This window comes from Bos indicus x Bos taurus, chromosome 10 (assembly GCF_003369695.1).
Source record: "Bos indicus x Bos taurus breed Angus x Brahman F1 hybrid chromosome 10, Bos_hybrid_MaternalHap_v2.0, whole genome shotgun sequence".
Lineage (NCBI taxonomy): Eukaryota > Metazoa > Chordata > Mammalia > Artiodactyla > Bovidae > Bos > Bos indicus x Bos taurus.
Genome location: NC_040085.1, coordinates 15,624,981 through 15,638,094, shown reverse-complemented (window position 1 = coordinate 15,638,094; position 13,114 = coordinate 15,624,981). Strand labels below are relative to the sequence as shown.

Sequence of the window (13,114 nt, the reverse complement as noted above, 5' to 3'; positions counted from 1 at the left end):
AACTTCAACAACAGGTAGGAGCTATGGCAGAGGTGGCTTGGGAGAGTAAGAGTTGCAAAAGAAAAAAAAACCAAGCCTAAGCTGTACAACAGCTGAGCTGACTTAAGGATCCAAGGCTTACCCACAATCCTGCGGAGCCAAAGAGGTCGTTTGTGTTCTGGCACTCTGATGATGAAGAAGTAAAAGGGCAAGCCTGAGAGAGCAATGCCAATGCCGATGAGAGAATTGATGGTATCACTGTAGAGTGGAACAGCCACCAGGAAGACGGTGCAGAGGCAGAAGACAATGGGGAAGAACAGGCTGAGCTGAGGGCCCAGAAGAAACAATTGGAGGTTAAACAGGTCAGGGTGGACAGCCACAATAACCCCCCACTCCCGTAGAGCAGAGTGCTGAGCCTTCCTGTCATCCCCTTCATTTCAATGAGTACCACCCACAGTTCTGGGCCAAGGTTTCTAAGTAGGTGTCAGAATCCCTGGAGCAGGTGCAGCAAATGTGGGATGGAGAGGAATTACCTTGAGAGGACGAGGCCTGTTGGGCTCCTTCCAGCGCAGATAAAGCTGACCCACAATAGAGAGCCCCACGAAGAACCAGTAGCTGAAGCTGTAGTAGTTAATGAGCTTAAAGATGTCCTCCACACACAAATAGATCAACGCCATGAGACCCTGTAGGCACAAGCCCACGTCAGCTCCTGTCAGCCTCTGTCATGCAAAGCAGTTTCCAGTCCCCTTTATCCCACAGATCCACCCCCCTTGTTAAGTCCTCAGTTTCTCCAACTGTCCTTTTCTGTTCCCACCCCATTTGCCACCTTAACTTCATTCATTTCCTATCAAGTCAGTAGCCTTTTTCAGCCCATTCTTCAAATCCTTGCCAGCTTAATCCTCTATACAACACAGCTCGAAACAATTCCTCAAATAGCTTTTGCCCCAGAACCTCTCCAGAATGGCTCCAACCTATACGTCCAGCTTTTACTTTCTACTACTCAACTCCACACCTCCAGACTGCTGATGCCATTTTTCTAACCTAAAGCCCATCAATATTTGCAACCCTAAACTTTGAAGACCCATTTCAAATTCTCCAAAGTCTGTCTTTCACTTCTACCCCTACAGAAATGACCATTTCTCCCCATAGACACTACATCATTATCTGCCACAGCAGCCATTACAGTGTATTCCATGACTATTATGCCTCACCCTAGACGACGAGGCCACCATTCGTTAGAGAAGGTGGATTCTCTTCAGAACCACCGCAGCAGTTAGCACAGTGCCTTGCCCATGGTGAACGGTCTGCTGATAGTTTTTCTATTAGAATATTTAGAGCTTCTTGGAAGCTAGAACAATTGTATCTACTGTTACTAAAGCTTCCCCATTACCTGGCTTTCAGCCCAACCTTGAGATCACTTACATTGAAGAGAAGAGCTGACACCGGTGTGAACCGCTCCACATGAATCATGCAGATGGTATCAGGGAGATGGCCTTCTCTTGAGCCCACAAAGAAAAGCCTATTTGGGGTAAGATAGGAGAGGCTGAAAAACCTGGGGAGCATGGGTGTGGCCGGGTTCATGTGCCACAAGTCCTTCCCTCCATCAAAAGGGTTTGATTAATTTGGAAAGAAGTTGAATACCAAGACGTGTGAGCACTGGAGGCTGCTGATGGGAACGAGGCCAAAGGGTTGACTATCATTTAGGGAGCATGGTGACTCAAGTGGATCCTGTAAGTCTGGCCCTGCCATATCTCTTCACAATACTCCTCAGTAAAAGAAGACACTCATACCTAGACGCAGCCACGATGGAGGCATTGAGGCCACCAAAGCAGGATAATGCAACCGCTAACGGAATGGTCCAATTGAATATTCCAAAAATCTGGTCTGCAAAAGTCTAAGGGGAAGAAATGGAGAGGAGTCATTAGCCAACAGAGATGGAAGGCAAGGAAGAGCATGCCCCCTGGTCCCTCTGCTGGCAACCCAACCCTTCTTACATAGCATGGCTAACAGGACCTGACAAGCCCAGTGCCCTAAGCGTATTCCAAGGACTACCGGATTTCTGGGACTCTGAGGAGCGACATCATACCCCAGAGCCCATAAACACACCCTCACCCTTCTAGTGAAAATCCTTTACCACAGCAACAGCATCGCTTGCCAGGATGTCCCTCATGTTGAGTACAGTATAATAGGCCACATTGGTGAGGATGTATATGATGGTGACAATGGGCATGGAGATGCCAATGGAGAGGGGCAGATTCCTGCAGCCAAACAGAACAGTACATCCATCAGTCCCACAGTCTCAGCCCCATTGTCCTTTGATTCTTAGACTGCCCGCACCAATCCAGGGCTGGGGCCTCCAAGGCAGTCCCCAGTGCTTTTGCCTTTAAGTTGGAGAGTGGCTTAAACTCAAGAACTAAAGAGCGTCAGGTGGAAGAAATATCAGATTCAGAGAAAGGCCTACACACACAAAAAAGGGGAAAGGATTAACAAATAACCATGTCACGGTGTGATAATAGCATGGGAAGGTTTTGTTTTACTCGAGGTTTCTTAGTATCAGGCTTCCTTCTCCAAGATTATCAACACTGGAAAGTTTGTCTTAAGGTTAAATAGAAAAGAAATTATGGAGGGAAATTGTGAAATCTAATCTCTCTAGAGAGTAAGACAGGCCCTCAGTAATAACAATACGTACACCTGAACGAGCAATCAGAAATATGCCCACCCCACTCCCTTAGTCAGTTTGAGAACCTTGAGTGCTACCCTAGCCCTTGGCCAAGACAGCGTATAGTCCCTCTGGCCCAAAATAAGCCGTGATCTTTATAAATGTTCTTTGCGGTGAGACTTGGAGCGGGGCTGGGGTAGAGAGGGGCAAATATTCAAGTCATTCAGCTTCTGTCCAGTAGGTGGAAGCACCACCCAGGCCTCCATCAGCTATTGTCTGCTCCCAGGGTTGCAACACTAGATGTATATCAAGAATACTCTTGTTTTTCAAAGCCAAAAGGAGTTTATTATTATTTTAACTTAAGAATTTCAGAAACCTCATTTCCTGGCAAATCTTAGTTCCTAGAGTCACTGAATTTTAGAGCCAGGAAAGGCTCTGAAAGTCATATAGTTCAACCCCCTCAGTTATAGATCGGGAGCAGGCAGAGATGGCAGTGAATTCCCTCAAGGTCACCCAACGAATCAGTGGAGAGACAAGTCCCGGCCCTCTGACTCCCTGCCCAGTGTTCTTGTCACTCTCTGTGACTACAGGACAATTCAGTGGTGTCCTGAAACAAACAAATTCCTAAGTCACTTAGGAATTTGAGAAACATGGGATCAGAAGGAAAAGGTTTCTGGTAGTCTGTGACCTGAAGTTATACACATAGGAATAAGGGTGAGTGAAAATCTATCAAGGAAAGTCTTTTTTTAATTTAAAAAAACACAAACACATGATACAGCCTACTTTGATTAATGCAGAAATGCAAGAACAAATGTGAAAAGCCCTGTAAAATTTTTTAGTATAAGAAAGTTCACCTCTTAGCCCTGTCACTGTGATCATGGAAAGCCCAGTTACTTGTCCAGCCTCAGGCCTGTCAAAATGATGCTGACAAAACTGACCAGTTGTATGCCATCAGCACATAGTAGGAGTTCAGTAAATGACAGCTGTCATCGCTATGGAAAGTTGAGAGTGAAGTACCTACCTCTCAGGGTTCTGGATCTCTTCAGTGACATAGTTGAGGGTGTCCCAGCCAGAGTAGGAGAACAGAGCCGAGTACAGTGCCAGAGCAATGTCACCCACTGAAAATGATGAACCCTCAAAGGAATTTTCAAAGTGAGTCGAGGCTCCTGGAACCCAGAGAACACAGAAGGCAGAAGGATTAGTGGCCTATACCCCAACTACAAGGTGATTCAGTAAAGGAGAGGAAGAATACGACGATAATAGAATGCCTGTGGTTTCGAACACCTTAGCAGTAAGGGTACCAGTGAAAGAATGGGGAGCAGAAGAGAGACACCTACAGAAATGGGCCAGACTGCAGGGATCAGCACCCGGATCCTAGCAGGAAGGACCCTGGTGAATTTCTAGGGTAAAGAACAACAGAGCACAAGGGCTAGAGAACAGGAGTGATGCAGTTCTGTCTGCTCCCCTCCTAACACCACACAGCTGACACGGAGTGGAGGATGGGCAGGGATCAGTGTGCCCAGTCAACAGAGCAGTTATAGGCGTTCACATCTGGAAACTGGGTGAGGAGTGGGTGCCACAGGTTCATTTCTGCCCATGCCCACTCCCAGGGGGAGAACAGTCACTGCCACAGCACTGGGCTCGACAATCTGCAAAAGCTGGCTCAAGATCAACCTCCCCTGGGAGGCAACATGCATAGACACGACAGGACAGGTTTGGGGGTCAGTCTGCCTGGTACAAATTTCAGCTCCACTATTTAAGCTGGGGCTTCCCTAGTAGCTCAGATAGTAAAGAATCTGCCTGAGACCTAGGTTCGATCCCTGGGTCAGGAAGATCCCCTGGAGAAGGAAATGGCAACCCACTCCAGTATTCTTGCCTGGAAAATCCCATGGACAGAGGAACCCGGCGGGCTGCAATCCATAGGGTCACAAAGAGACAGGACTGAGCACCCAGCATGCACTTAAGCTAGGGACTTTAGAGAATTCCTTGGCAGTCCAGTTGTTAGGACTCAGCTTCCATTGCAGAGGGCACAGGTTCAATCCCTGGTGGAGGAACTAAGATCCCACGAGCTGTGGGGCATGGCCTAAATAAAAGGAAATAGTAACAGTACCTATTAAATGAAATCATGCACAAAGGCTACTTAGAAGAGTACAGCTCGTGGAAAATGCTTAACAAACATGAGTTGCTGTTACTATTATTTCTTACCCTGGCCAAGTCTAACAATGCCTGCGATGATGATGGCGATCAGTGCCAATACTTTAGCGTAGGTGAAAACATCTTGTACCAGGGTTCCCCACTTGACATAGGCACAGTTAATGAAGGTTAAGAGACCTGAAAGAAAAATAATGCTGATTGGTGACTGACCCTACCATCCAGAGGGCCTTAGACACCCCAAGCGATTTTTCTAGTACCCATCACAAAAACAGACCCTTTGGCCAAAGACAGAGGTGTTTAGGCTCTGACCTGCTCTGCACTGGAAACCTCTGCCCAAAATTTCCTCACCATTATCATTCAAAGGCACTTGCTGAGCACCTGGGTGCACAGCAATACACACACACACACACACACACACACACACACACACACACACTCTCAGCACTTAAGAGATACAAAGTGACTGGATCTGCTTACACACAAATGTGCTCACAGCAATAGGAGGCAACTGGCGGCGGAACAGGATTAGTGATGTATTCTGGCTGTTGGCTCTGAAAAGTCACAATCTCTCCCCATCTCCAGCCCCGTAGCCCCTTATGTGGGCCCAGGAATAAACACTCTCATGCTGTGGATCACTGTTAACCTTGATGAGCCTTGCTGTAACTTATCCAGTGTCTGGACCAGCAGGTCAGGATGTGTGACCAGGATTAGGCTGGAGTCCAGACTTCCTGCCTCTGCTGGCCCGTTCAGCTGCTTGTTTTCACGCTTGGAAAGATTCTTGAAACAGGTTCCTATACAAAGGAAGGGGGCATTTTTCCTGACTGGACAATGCAAGTCAGAGCCATGGCCATTCCTCAAGTCCTTCCACCCTGGGGTAGAGGCAAACTCTTTACCTGGAAGAGCTCCAGCAAAGTTCATGGATTGCCCTTAGAGCCAGGGTTCTTAACCTAGGGCTTCCACAAGGCCTGGAATTCTCTGTAAAGTGTTATGTTCATATGTCCAAAGTATATGCATTTTTCTAAGAAAACGGGTCCATAACTTCCATCAGAATATCAGAGAAATCCACTATCCCTCTCCCACAATAAAACCTATAATCTGCTACTTCAGAAGAAGAAATTCTAGAGCAGAAGCCCACACAGGCTGTGAGGTCAACCAGTAGCCCCAGGATGTGGCCTGGGGTGGCAGGGGGGAGGGGGAGGGGGGGAAATCAAAAGAAACAATTCTGAAATTCAGCAGAATGTCCCTCAACCCACACCCCGAACCTCTTAAACAAGCAGGTAGGCACATACCCTGTAGCTCTCCTGCTGCGGTACAGCAGATCCCGGTACTGCTCCTCCTTCCCAGCTCAGCAACTGGGGCACCAGGAGGAGGGCTGCCTTCCCAGAGAGAAAGCACTGGGCCTGCCTGCTTCTGGCCCCCAGCTCAGCCCCAGGGACTCCCTGTCTCCCTTCTGGCGGTGGTGTGGGCTTTAGGGTCCCCAGCCATCCTGGTTTTTTGTGTCCTGGTCTCAACACACTCTGGCCCAGGACTACTTCCTCCTGAGGGGCAGGAAAGAGCAACCAAGCCGTCTCACCTTCTGTCTCCCCCTCCCTCACTGCCTAAGTCTCTTTCTGTTCTTCCAGAAAGGGGGCTTTCCTGTCCCAAACAAACATTAGGGCTTTCTGCCTAATAAGACAATGAACAACCAAACCTTATCACAGGGCTGGGCAAAAATGCACCCATAACTCCAGGCCAATGCAGTGTTAAGTTAATAATTAAAGACACGAATGTGTAGTCACCACAAGCACCCCCACAAGATGGCCAAATCTTTCAGATCTGCTGATCCTCCTCAGCCAGTCACTCATCCTTCACTCCTCACTGGCGTCTGCCTCCAGCCATTCAGCAGCCCTCATGCCACTTCTCCCCATCTTGTAACCTCCACCCCTTACCCTCAGGCTCTGCTACTGACACACAAATATAACTTAAGCCAGGCTGGATTAGAAACACCAGGACAACTGGAGCTGCCACATTCACAAAGGAACAGGATCCCATAATTAAAATTCACAGTTAGCGACTTCCCCGGTGGTCCAGCGGTTAAGAATCTGCCTCCCGATGCAGGGGATGTGGATTTGATCCCTGGTTGGGCAACTAAGATCCCACATCCCTCAGGGCAGTAAGTCCGAGTACCATAACTAGAGAGAAGCCCCCACACACAACAACGAAGACCCAACACAGACATTTTTTTATTAAAAAAAAAAAAATTCATGGTTAGCCCTCAGCATCACCAGGGTGCCAGCACCAAACTGGGATGGGCGGGGACTGGCTCTAGCTCTGAATCAGTCTGTACCCACGTGCCACAAGGTTCTGTTCTCAGCTCTGTCCAGGGAGCTGGACAGGGAAAAGCCAACCCATTACCCTTTGCTACAGCAAATTCTGAAAAGAAAATACAGGGATCGCTTACATTTTAATCCCTACAGCTTCTCTAGTCTACTTCCATATCCATCCATTCATAGCCTTCCTTTGACTACCAGTGTTTCCTCCTCCCCGACCCCTGAGCCTTTGTTCTCAGCCACGGACCCACCATCACCCCCTGATCTGCTCTCTATATTGAGCATGGGAGGCTCCGTTTGAATGAAGAAGGGAATCCTCTGGACAGAGCGCCAGCCCTCATCTTCCCCAGCGCTCAGCTGCCTCCAGGGCCTCTTGGCCATGAGAGCAGGAAACGGGTCCTGCAGGCAGCAGTGCTGACTGAGCGTCCCCACCCGCAGCGGATACAGCTGACCGGTGGCCCCGGAGCCCAGCCAAGTGCACTGTTCTTGAAGTGGAGCCTGACCTCCTGCTTCAGAGGCAGGGAAGTGGGTGGGGTGGGGCCTGGGGTTAGGATAATATAAGGACAAGGGCATTTAACCTCAAGGATCAGGGATGCCCTACCCTCCTAGGTACAATTCAGTCTCCACCCAGTGCTGGGCCAAGTCCACAGGAAGATGGCCTGAAAATCACCTCGGACCCTTGACTCAGGTGCACCTCCATTTCTGCTTTGACCCCTGCTTTCGAGGAACAAGCAACTGTGAAGAAGTCACTCCTATAATTTCTAAAGAGATGCTCCTTAATGGGCGTGAAACCTAGTCTCCATGGACACCTAGAGAGGGAGGCCAGTTCCAGCAATAAGGCCCAGCGTCAACTCTAGAACTAAAAGCAAGGAGAGTACCTGCATGGGCTAATCCAGAACAGAACAACTCAAATGCCAATCAAGAGTAGAATAGCTAAATGAATACAATGGAATACCACACAGCAATAAAAATGAATCATCTACAACCACAGACAAAATCAGGAATACACTTCACGAACATTAAGTGAACAAGCCAGACACGAGAGGACATACCCTTTGCGTCCATTTACATAAAAACAGGCTAAATTAATCTATGCTACTAGAAATTGTGCACAGTGAGCATGGGGGAAGTGACTTGAACACAAGAAAGGTTCAGGGGGCTGCTTTCTACAATCTGAGCACACATCAAGCTGTACACTTATAAAATGTGCACTGTTTCTTCTCTATATATACACTTGAATAAAAAATTAAAATTGAGGTTAGCTTGCTTTTAGCAAATCCATCCAGGTTATTAAAGATCTCCCTTTCTTCCCTTCATATTTTGCTAACCAGTTTTAACAGATGAGCCTAGAATTTGGGCAGGAATCAACCTCAGATTACCAGCACAGAATGCTCAGAATCCACTTCTTTCTCTTTTTTTTGGAAAGCCAGGTTATCACTTGTGGTGGGCATAGTAGTGACCCTGAGAAGCAGAAGAGTCAGCAAAAGACTTCCGAAGTGAGAAAGACTTGACTAGCTACTGCTGGCTTTGAGGATGGAAGGGGGTCATGAGCCCAGGAATCTGAGCAGCCCCTAGAAGCTAGAAAAGGTGAGAAAATGGAATCTCCCCTAGAGCCTCTAGAAAGGAACACAGCAACACTGACACCTTGACATTAGCTCAGTGGGACTCATTTCAGACTTCTGACCTACTGAACTGTGAAATAATAAATTTGTGTTGTTTTAAACCACTACATAGGTGGCAATTTGCTACAACAGCAATAGGAAACTAATACATCACTCAATAGCTTCCTTTTTACACCCTTCCTATTCTCCAAGATCCTGGAGATGCCTAGTGGTCACTGTCATCACAACTAATTATAAATCCTTTCCATTTGCTTGAAGGGGGTAGTTGTTTAGTCACCAAGTCATGTCCAACTCTTCACGACCCCATGGACGGAAGCACGTCAGGCTTCCCTGTCCCTCACCGTCTCCCAGAGTTTGCCCAAGTTCATGTCCATTGTAAGTGGGTAGTTAAAAACATTTAAAGCAATGACATGCTTTATTACTATCTCCTCAACTCTCTTGGTCTTGTTTCTTTGTTGGCCTAGATCTATTGGCTTGTTGGGTTTTTATTGAACCCTTTCCTAGGTAAGCAATTCTTCTGCAGGTAAAGTTAGAGAAAAAGTGGGACTGTGGTGTCTCCTTTCTCTCTACCATCTACTGTCACAGATCTAAGTGACCCAGGGCATCCAGCCTTTCTCCTGCTCTTCTGACTCTGAGCATTGCTCTCAGAACCTTTTGTTGACCTTAGTCACTTCTTCAGGTCTTAGTTTATTAACCTTCAGGACACTTTCCTCACAGGTCTGGGCCACTCCTATATTTATTTAGTCTTGATTATGTCATCTCTCATTATCTCTTGTATATCTTGTTTCTAAAAATCTGAAGTCATCAAAAATCAGTGAGTTCAACCACATCATCTTCTTTGGATGATTCTCCTATTCTTCCTAAAAAAGATAATGTCACTATTTTATCAGAAGACACTCCTGCTCTTTCTTGTTTTTAAATCCCTGGCTATAAAATTATAATTCCTTGCCCTGAATTTTCCTGCAATCTCTTTGCCTAAAATTTAGAGTACATTTTGGAGGAAATTTAGCATTTTTTTTTTTCTGGGAAGTACCAACTCTGAGAAGGCATAGTCACTTCCTCACAAGGATTCCACATTTCTCCTGGTTATAGAAAATAATAATTAATCTTTATCCTTTATATATTCACATTGAAGTCTTTATGGACTACATACCTTGATGTCTTGGATTTGATTTAAATATCTAGTGGTGGGTGATAAAAGACTGGGTGGAGCATAGACAATGATAAAACAGTGGTGACAGTCACTGATCTGGTGTTTGAACCCTGAGAATTCATTGTATAATTTGCTCTACTTTTGTATATGTGAAAATTTCCACAACAAATCGTTTTTTTAATGTAGAGAAGTACTGCTTCTGATAGAAAGCAATTGATTTTAGCCAAAGAAGCTCAGGGAATTGAAGTTTCCATTGCTACCATATCTTCCTTTTGTACAAATTTTATGATTTGTACTTAAGAGGAAAGCAAAATATTTATTCTCATCTGATGCTGTGCAGTATACTCCCACAATTACATCATTCCCACTTCTTTTTGCTTTTGTCCTCTTGTTCTCTTTACCATGCTTCTTCCTTTAGGGTGAGGGGTTTATTTCCATGCTCTTTCCTAAGGGAAACCTTCAGCAGAAATTCCTAGGTAAAACCCAAGAGCCCTCTAATAGCACCATGTAGTAATTCCTCCCATGGCAAGCAGACAGGATTAACAGAGGGCGGGCCCTTGGCACCCTTTCTAAGAGATGGGCCACATATCTGTATGAGGAAGAAAGAGACTTCTCCTGCTTACTTGTGAGGAGCAGCCCTCCTGTGGGGAGAGAACTGGAAGCAATAGAGACAGTATTGTCCATTACATTGTGGGGAAAGTGAAAACGGAGAGGGAAAATCCTCTCCAGAGGTTTCTGAATCTTGGTCCTGAAATTTCCCTCTCACTGCAATCAATCCCAGAGGGAGCAGGCACCCCTTATTACAGCAGATCCTCATACAAGTACCTCTCTTTGATATACTACAGCAGTCTCAGCTCTTCTACAGGTCCATCACTTTTGAACAAGGTATGCATCCCAGGTGGCTCAGGGGTAAAGAACCTCCTGCCAAAGCAGGAGACGTGGGCTTGATCCCTGGGTTGGGAAGATCCCCTGGAGGAGAAAATGGCAACTCAGGTATTCTTGCCTGAAAAATCCTATGGACAGAGGAGTCTGGTGGGCTACAGTCCATTGAGTTTCAAAGAGGCGGATACAACTGAGCATACACACGTGCTCTTTCACTGTCATATTCTTATCAAATATGAAATTGCTTCTTCCCGCAGTAAAAGTAAAAAGCAAATGTATTTATTCGCCTCACTGAATGCTGATGAGTCCAAAAGCATCACTCCCAGTCTTCTAGCTTCTACAAATGCATTACTGAGCAACTTTTCACCTTTATTCTTCTTTCCCTATAATATATCATAGCCTCCAAAATACCCAGATGAATACTTTTATCTGTGTGTTTTTCTCCTTTCCTCTAAAATTTCAGTTTAAAGTTTTATTAAATGTACCTCTCCCAATCTCTATGAAATCTGCTCCTCACCAGAGTGTCTCTTTCTGGGTGTCTTAGCATTTACATTTCAGCACTCAGTTCCGTGTTCTTTTTCTTCCACATTCACAGCCTTCAAATGACAGAGATGAAGATTCCACCTGCCACTCAGTTTGCTATCTCAAACTTCAAAGTCAGTGGTGACACATCTCACATGTCTTCTGACTGGTGAAATTATTCATTCCTCAGCGGTCATCAGCAGGATAGCAGTCCCTGGGCTTAACTGGGGTGAGCAAGCTCTTTGTCACATGGTCCTCGAGAAAAACCACCCATCTCTGCATTAGGCCAGGCTGTGTGTAGTCAGTCAACTGCTACAGAGCAGCCTAGCCCCTTAGGTGGAACATCCAGACCTGCAAACCCCAGATGCCTCCAGGGTACTCTACCACCGTGTGTCCTCAGGAGGACCAGATGTAAGCTCTCCAAAAAAACCTCAGATCTGCTGCCCTAAGCCAGACATTTCAAGTTTTCCCTCTTTTCTCTCTACTGCTTGTTTTTTGTTTTGTTTTCTGGTTGTGCCACATGGCTTGCGGGATTCTTAGTTTCCCAACCAGGGATTAAACCCAGCGCCATGGCGGTGGAAGCACCAAGTCCTAACCCCCAGACCCCCAGAAGTCCCACCACTGCTGGTTTTGGTTTTTGTTGTCTGATGGTGGTTTAGGACTCTCTCTGGATCTCAAAAATCCCTTTTTCTTCTTAGCTTCCTTGATGGGTTATTTCTTCCTTCCAAGGAGCCGCTGTATTTCCCAGATAACAGATGACCCTCAGACTCTTTTACCTTTACAGGCTACAGAAATTTTGCTTACTGCAGCATCATGTGTGACAGCATCTGGCAGGAAGACACACAGAGCATAAACCCCATGGGTCACTCGATCAGATCCTCCCACTCTGCCTACTGGACTCAGCATTTCAGTCGCTGTGGCTCCGCACCACCCAATAGAGCAAGCAAACTGGCAGGCTCGCCTATTAAACCACTCCATCAGCTCTCATCTTGAAGCTAGTGAGTCCTGGTGAACTGGATTCTTACTGGTTTGCTCAGCTAGGTCCAGTTCAGGTTCTAAGAAACGGGACACCAAGCCCGAGTGAGCATCAGAATGGCCCAAGAAATGTGAACCTACAGCTCTGGGTCTCCACCTCTGAAATTCTCAGAAGGGCTGAGATGGGGGTCCCCTGGGGGAGCCTGGTTATCTGCTTGCCTCAGGCTACCTTAGCTCATGAAACAAAATCATCACATACAGAACTACCCAGATCAAGGCAAGCCCAAACCCTCACTGCTTAGCTCAGCTCTCCTGGCTCCACACAGGCATCACTTGACAAGCTTTAACAAAGTCCAGTGCTCAGGCCCCACCCAGGCCAAAGAAGCCAGGCTCTGGAGTGGAGCCCAGGCATCGGTATGTTTTTAAAGCTCCCCAGGTGATTCTAAAGCTGCCAGTTGATAACCTCTCTTCCCAAGGCCCCAGTTAGTTCTCCTCAGCAGCAACTTTCTGCTTCCTCAAGCCTTGTCCTCCAAGTCTATTCCCATTCTTCTACCCAGTGGTTCAGAGTTATTTGATTGATGAAGAAGAGAGGGAGAGGAAGGGGCCATGAATGTTTTTTTAAACCCCCTTGGTGACTCCAATGTTCAGCTGAGATTGGGGCCCAAGCTCCTTTACCAGCCTCCTCTAGGCCATTTCCTTAACCTCTTCTGAGACAGAAAGAAAGAGAACAGGAAAAAAGATAAAGGTGAACCCCTGAAAAGCCTTGGGGCTCAGGCCAGCACAGAGCCCCACCGCCCTCCCTGCTGGTGATGAGTCTGTTCCAAGGTCCATGGTGACGCCCTTCCAGAACGACTCTAGT

The 13,114-nt window shown here is 46.7% G+C and overlaps 1 protein-coding gene across 5 annotated transcripts in view; it reads right to left on the bottom strand.

Annotated features, from left to right (window-relative positions):
• SLC7A7 (solute carrier family 7 member 7) overlaps positions 1 to 13,114 on the bottom strand; it is a 37,804-nt gene that overhangs the window by 627 nt on the left and 24,063 nt on the right. For all 5 annotated transcript variants that reach the window (XM_027553327.1, XM_027553325.1, XM_027553324.1 and 2 more), the window contains 7 exons: positions 4,844 to 4,969; positions 3,660 to 3,804; positions 2,114 to 2,237; positions 1,770 to 1,873; positions 1,402 to 1,498; positions 513 to 662; positions 122 to 305 (listed from right to left, as the gene is read on the bottom strand). In XM_027553327.1, coding sequence (XP_027409128.1) covers positions 122 to 305; positions 513 to 662; positions 1,402 to 1,498; positions 1,770 to 1,873; positions 2,114 to 2,237; positions 3,660 to 3,804; positions 4,844 to 4,969 — 930 coding nt within the window. The remainder of the gene's footprint in view (positions 1 to 121; positions 306 to 512; positions 663 to 1,401; positions 1,499 to 1,769; positions 1,874 to 2,113; positions 2,238 to 3,659; positions 3,805 to 4,843; positions 4,970 to 13,114) is intronic.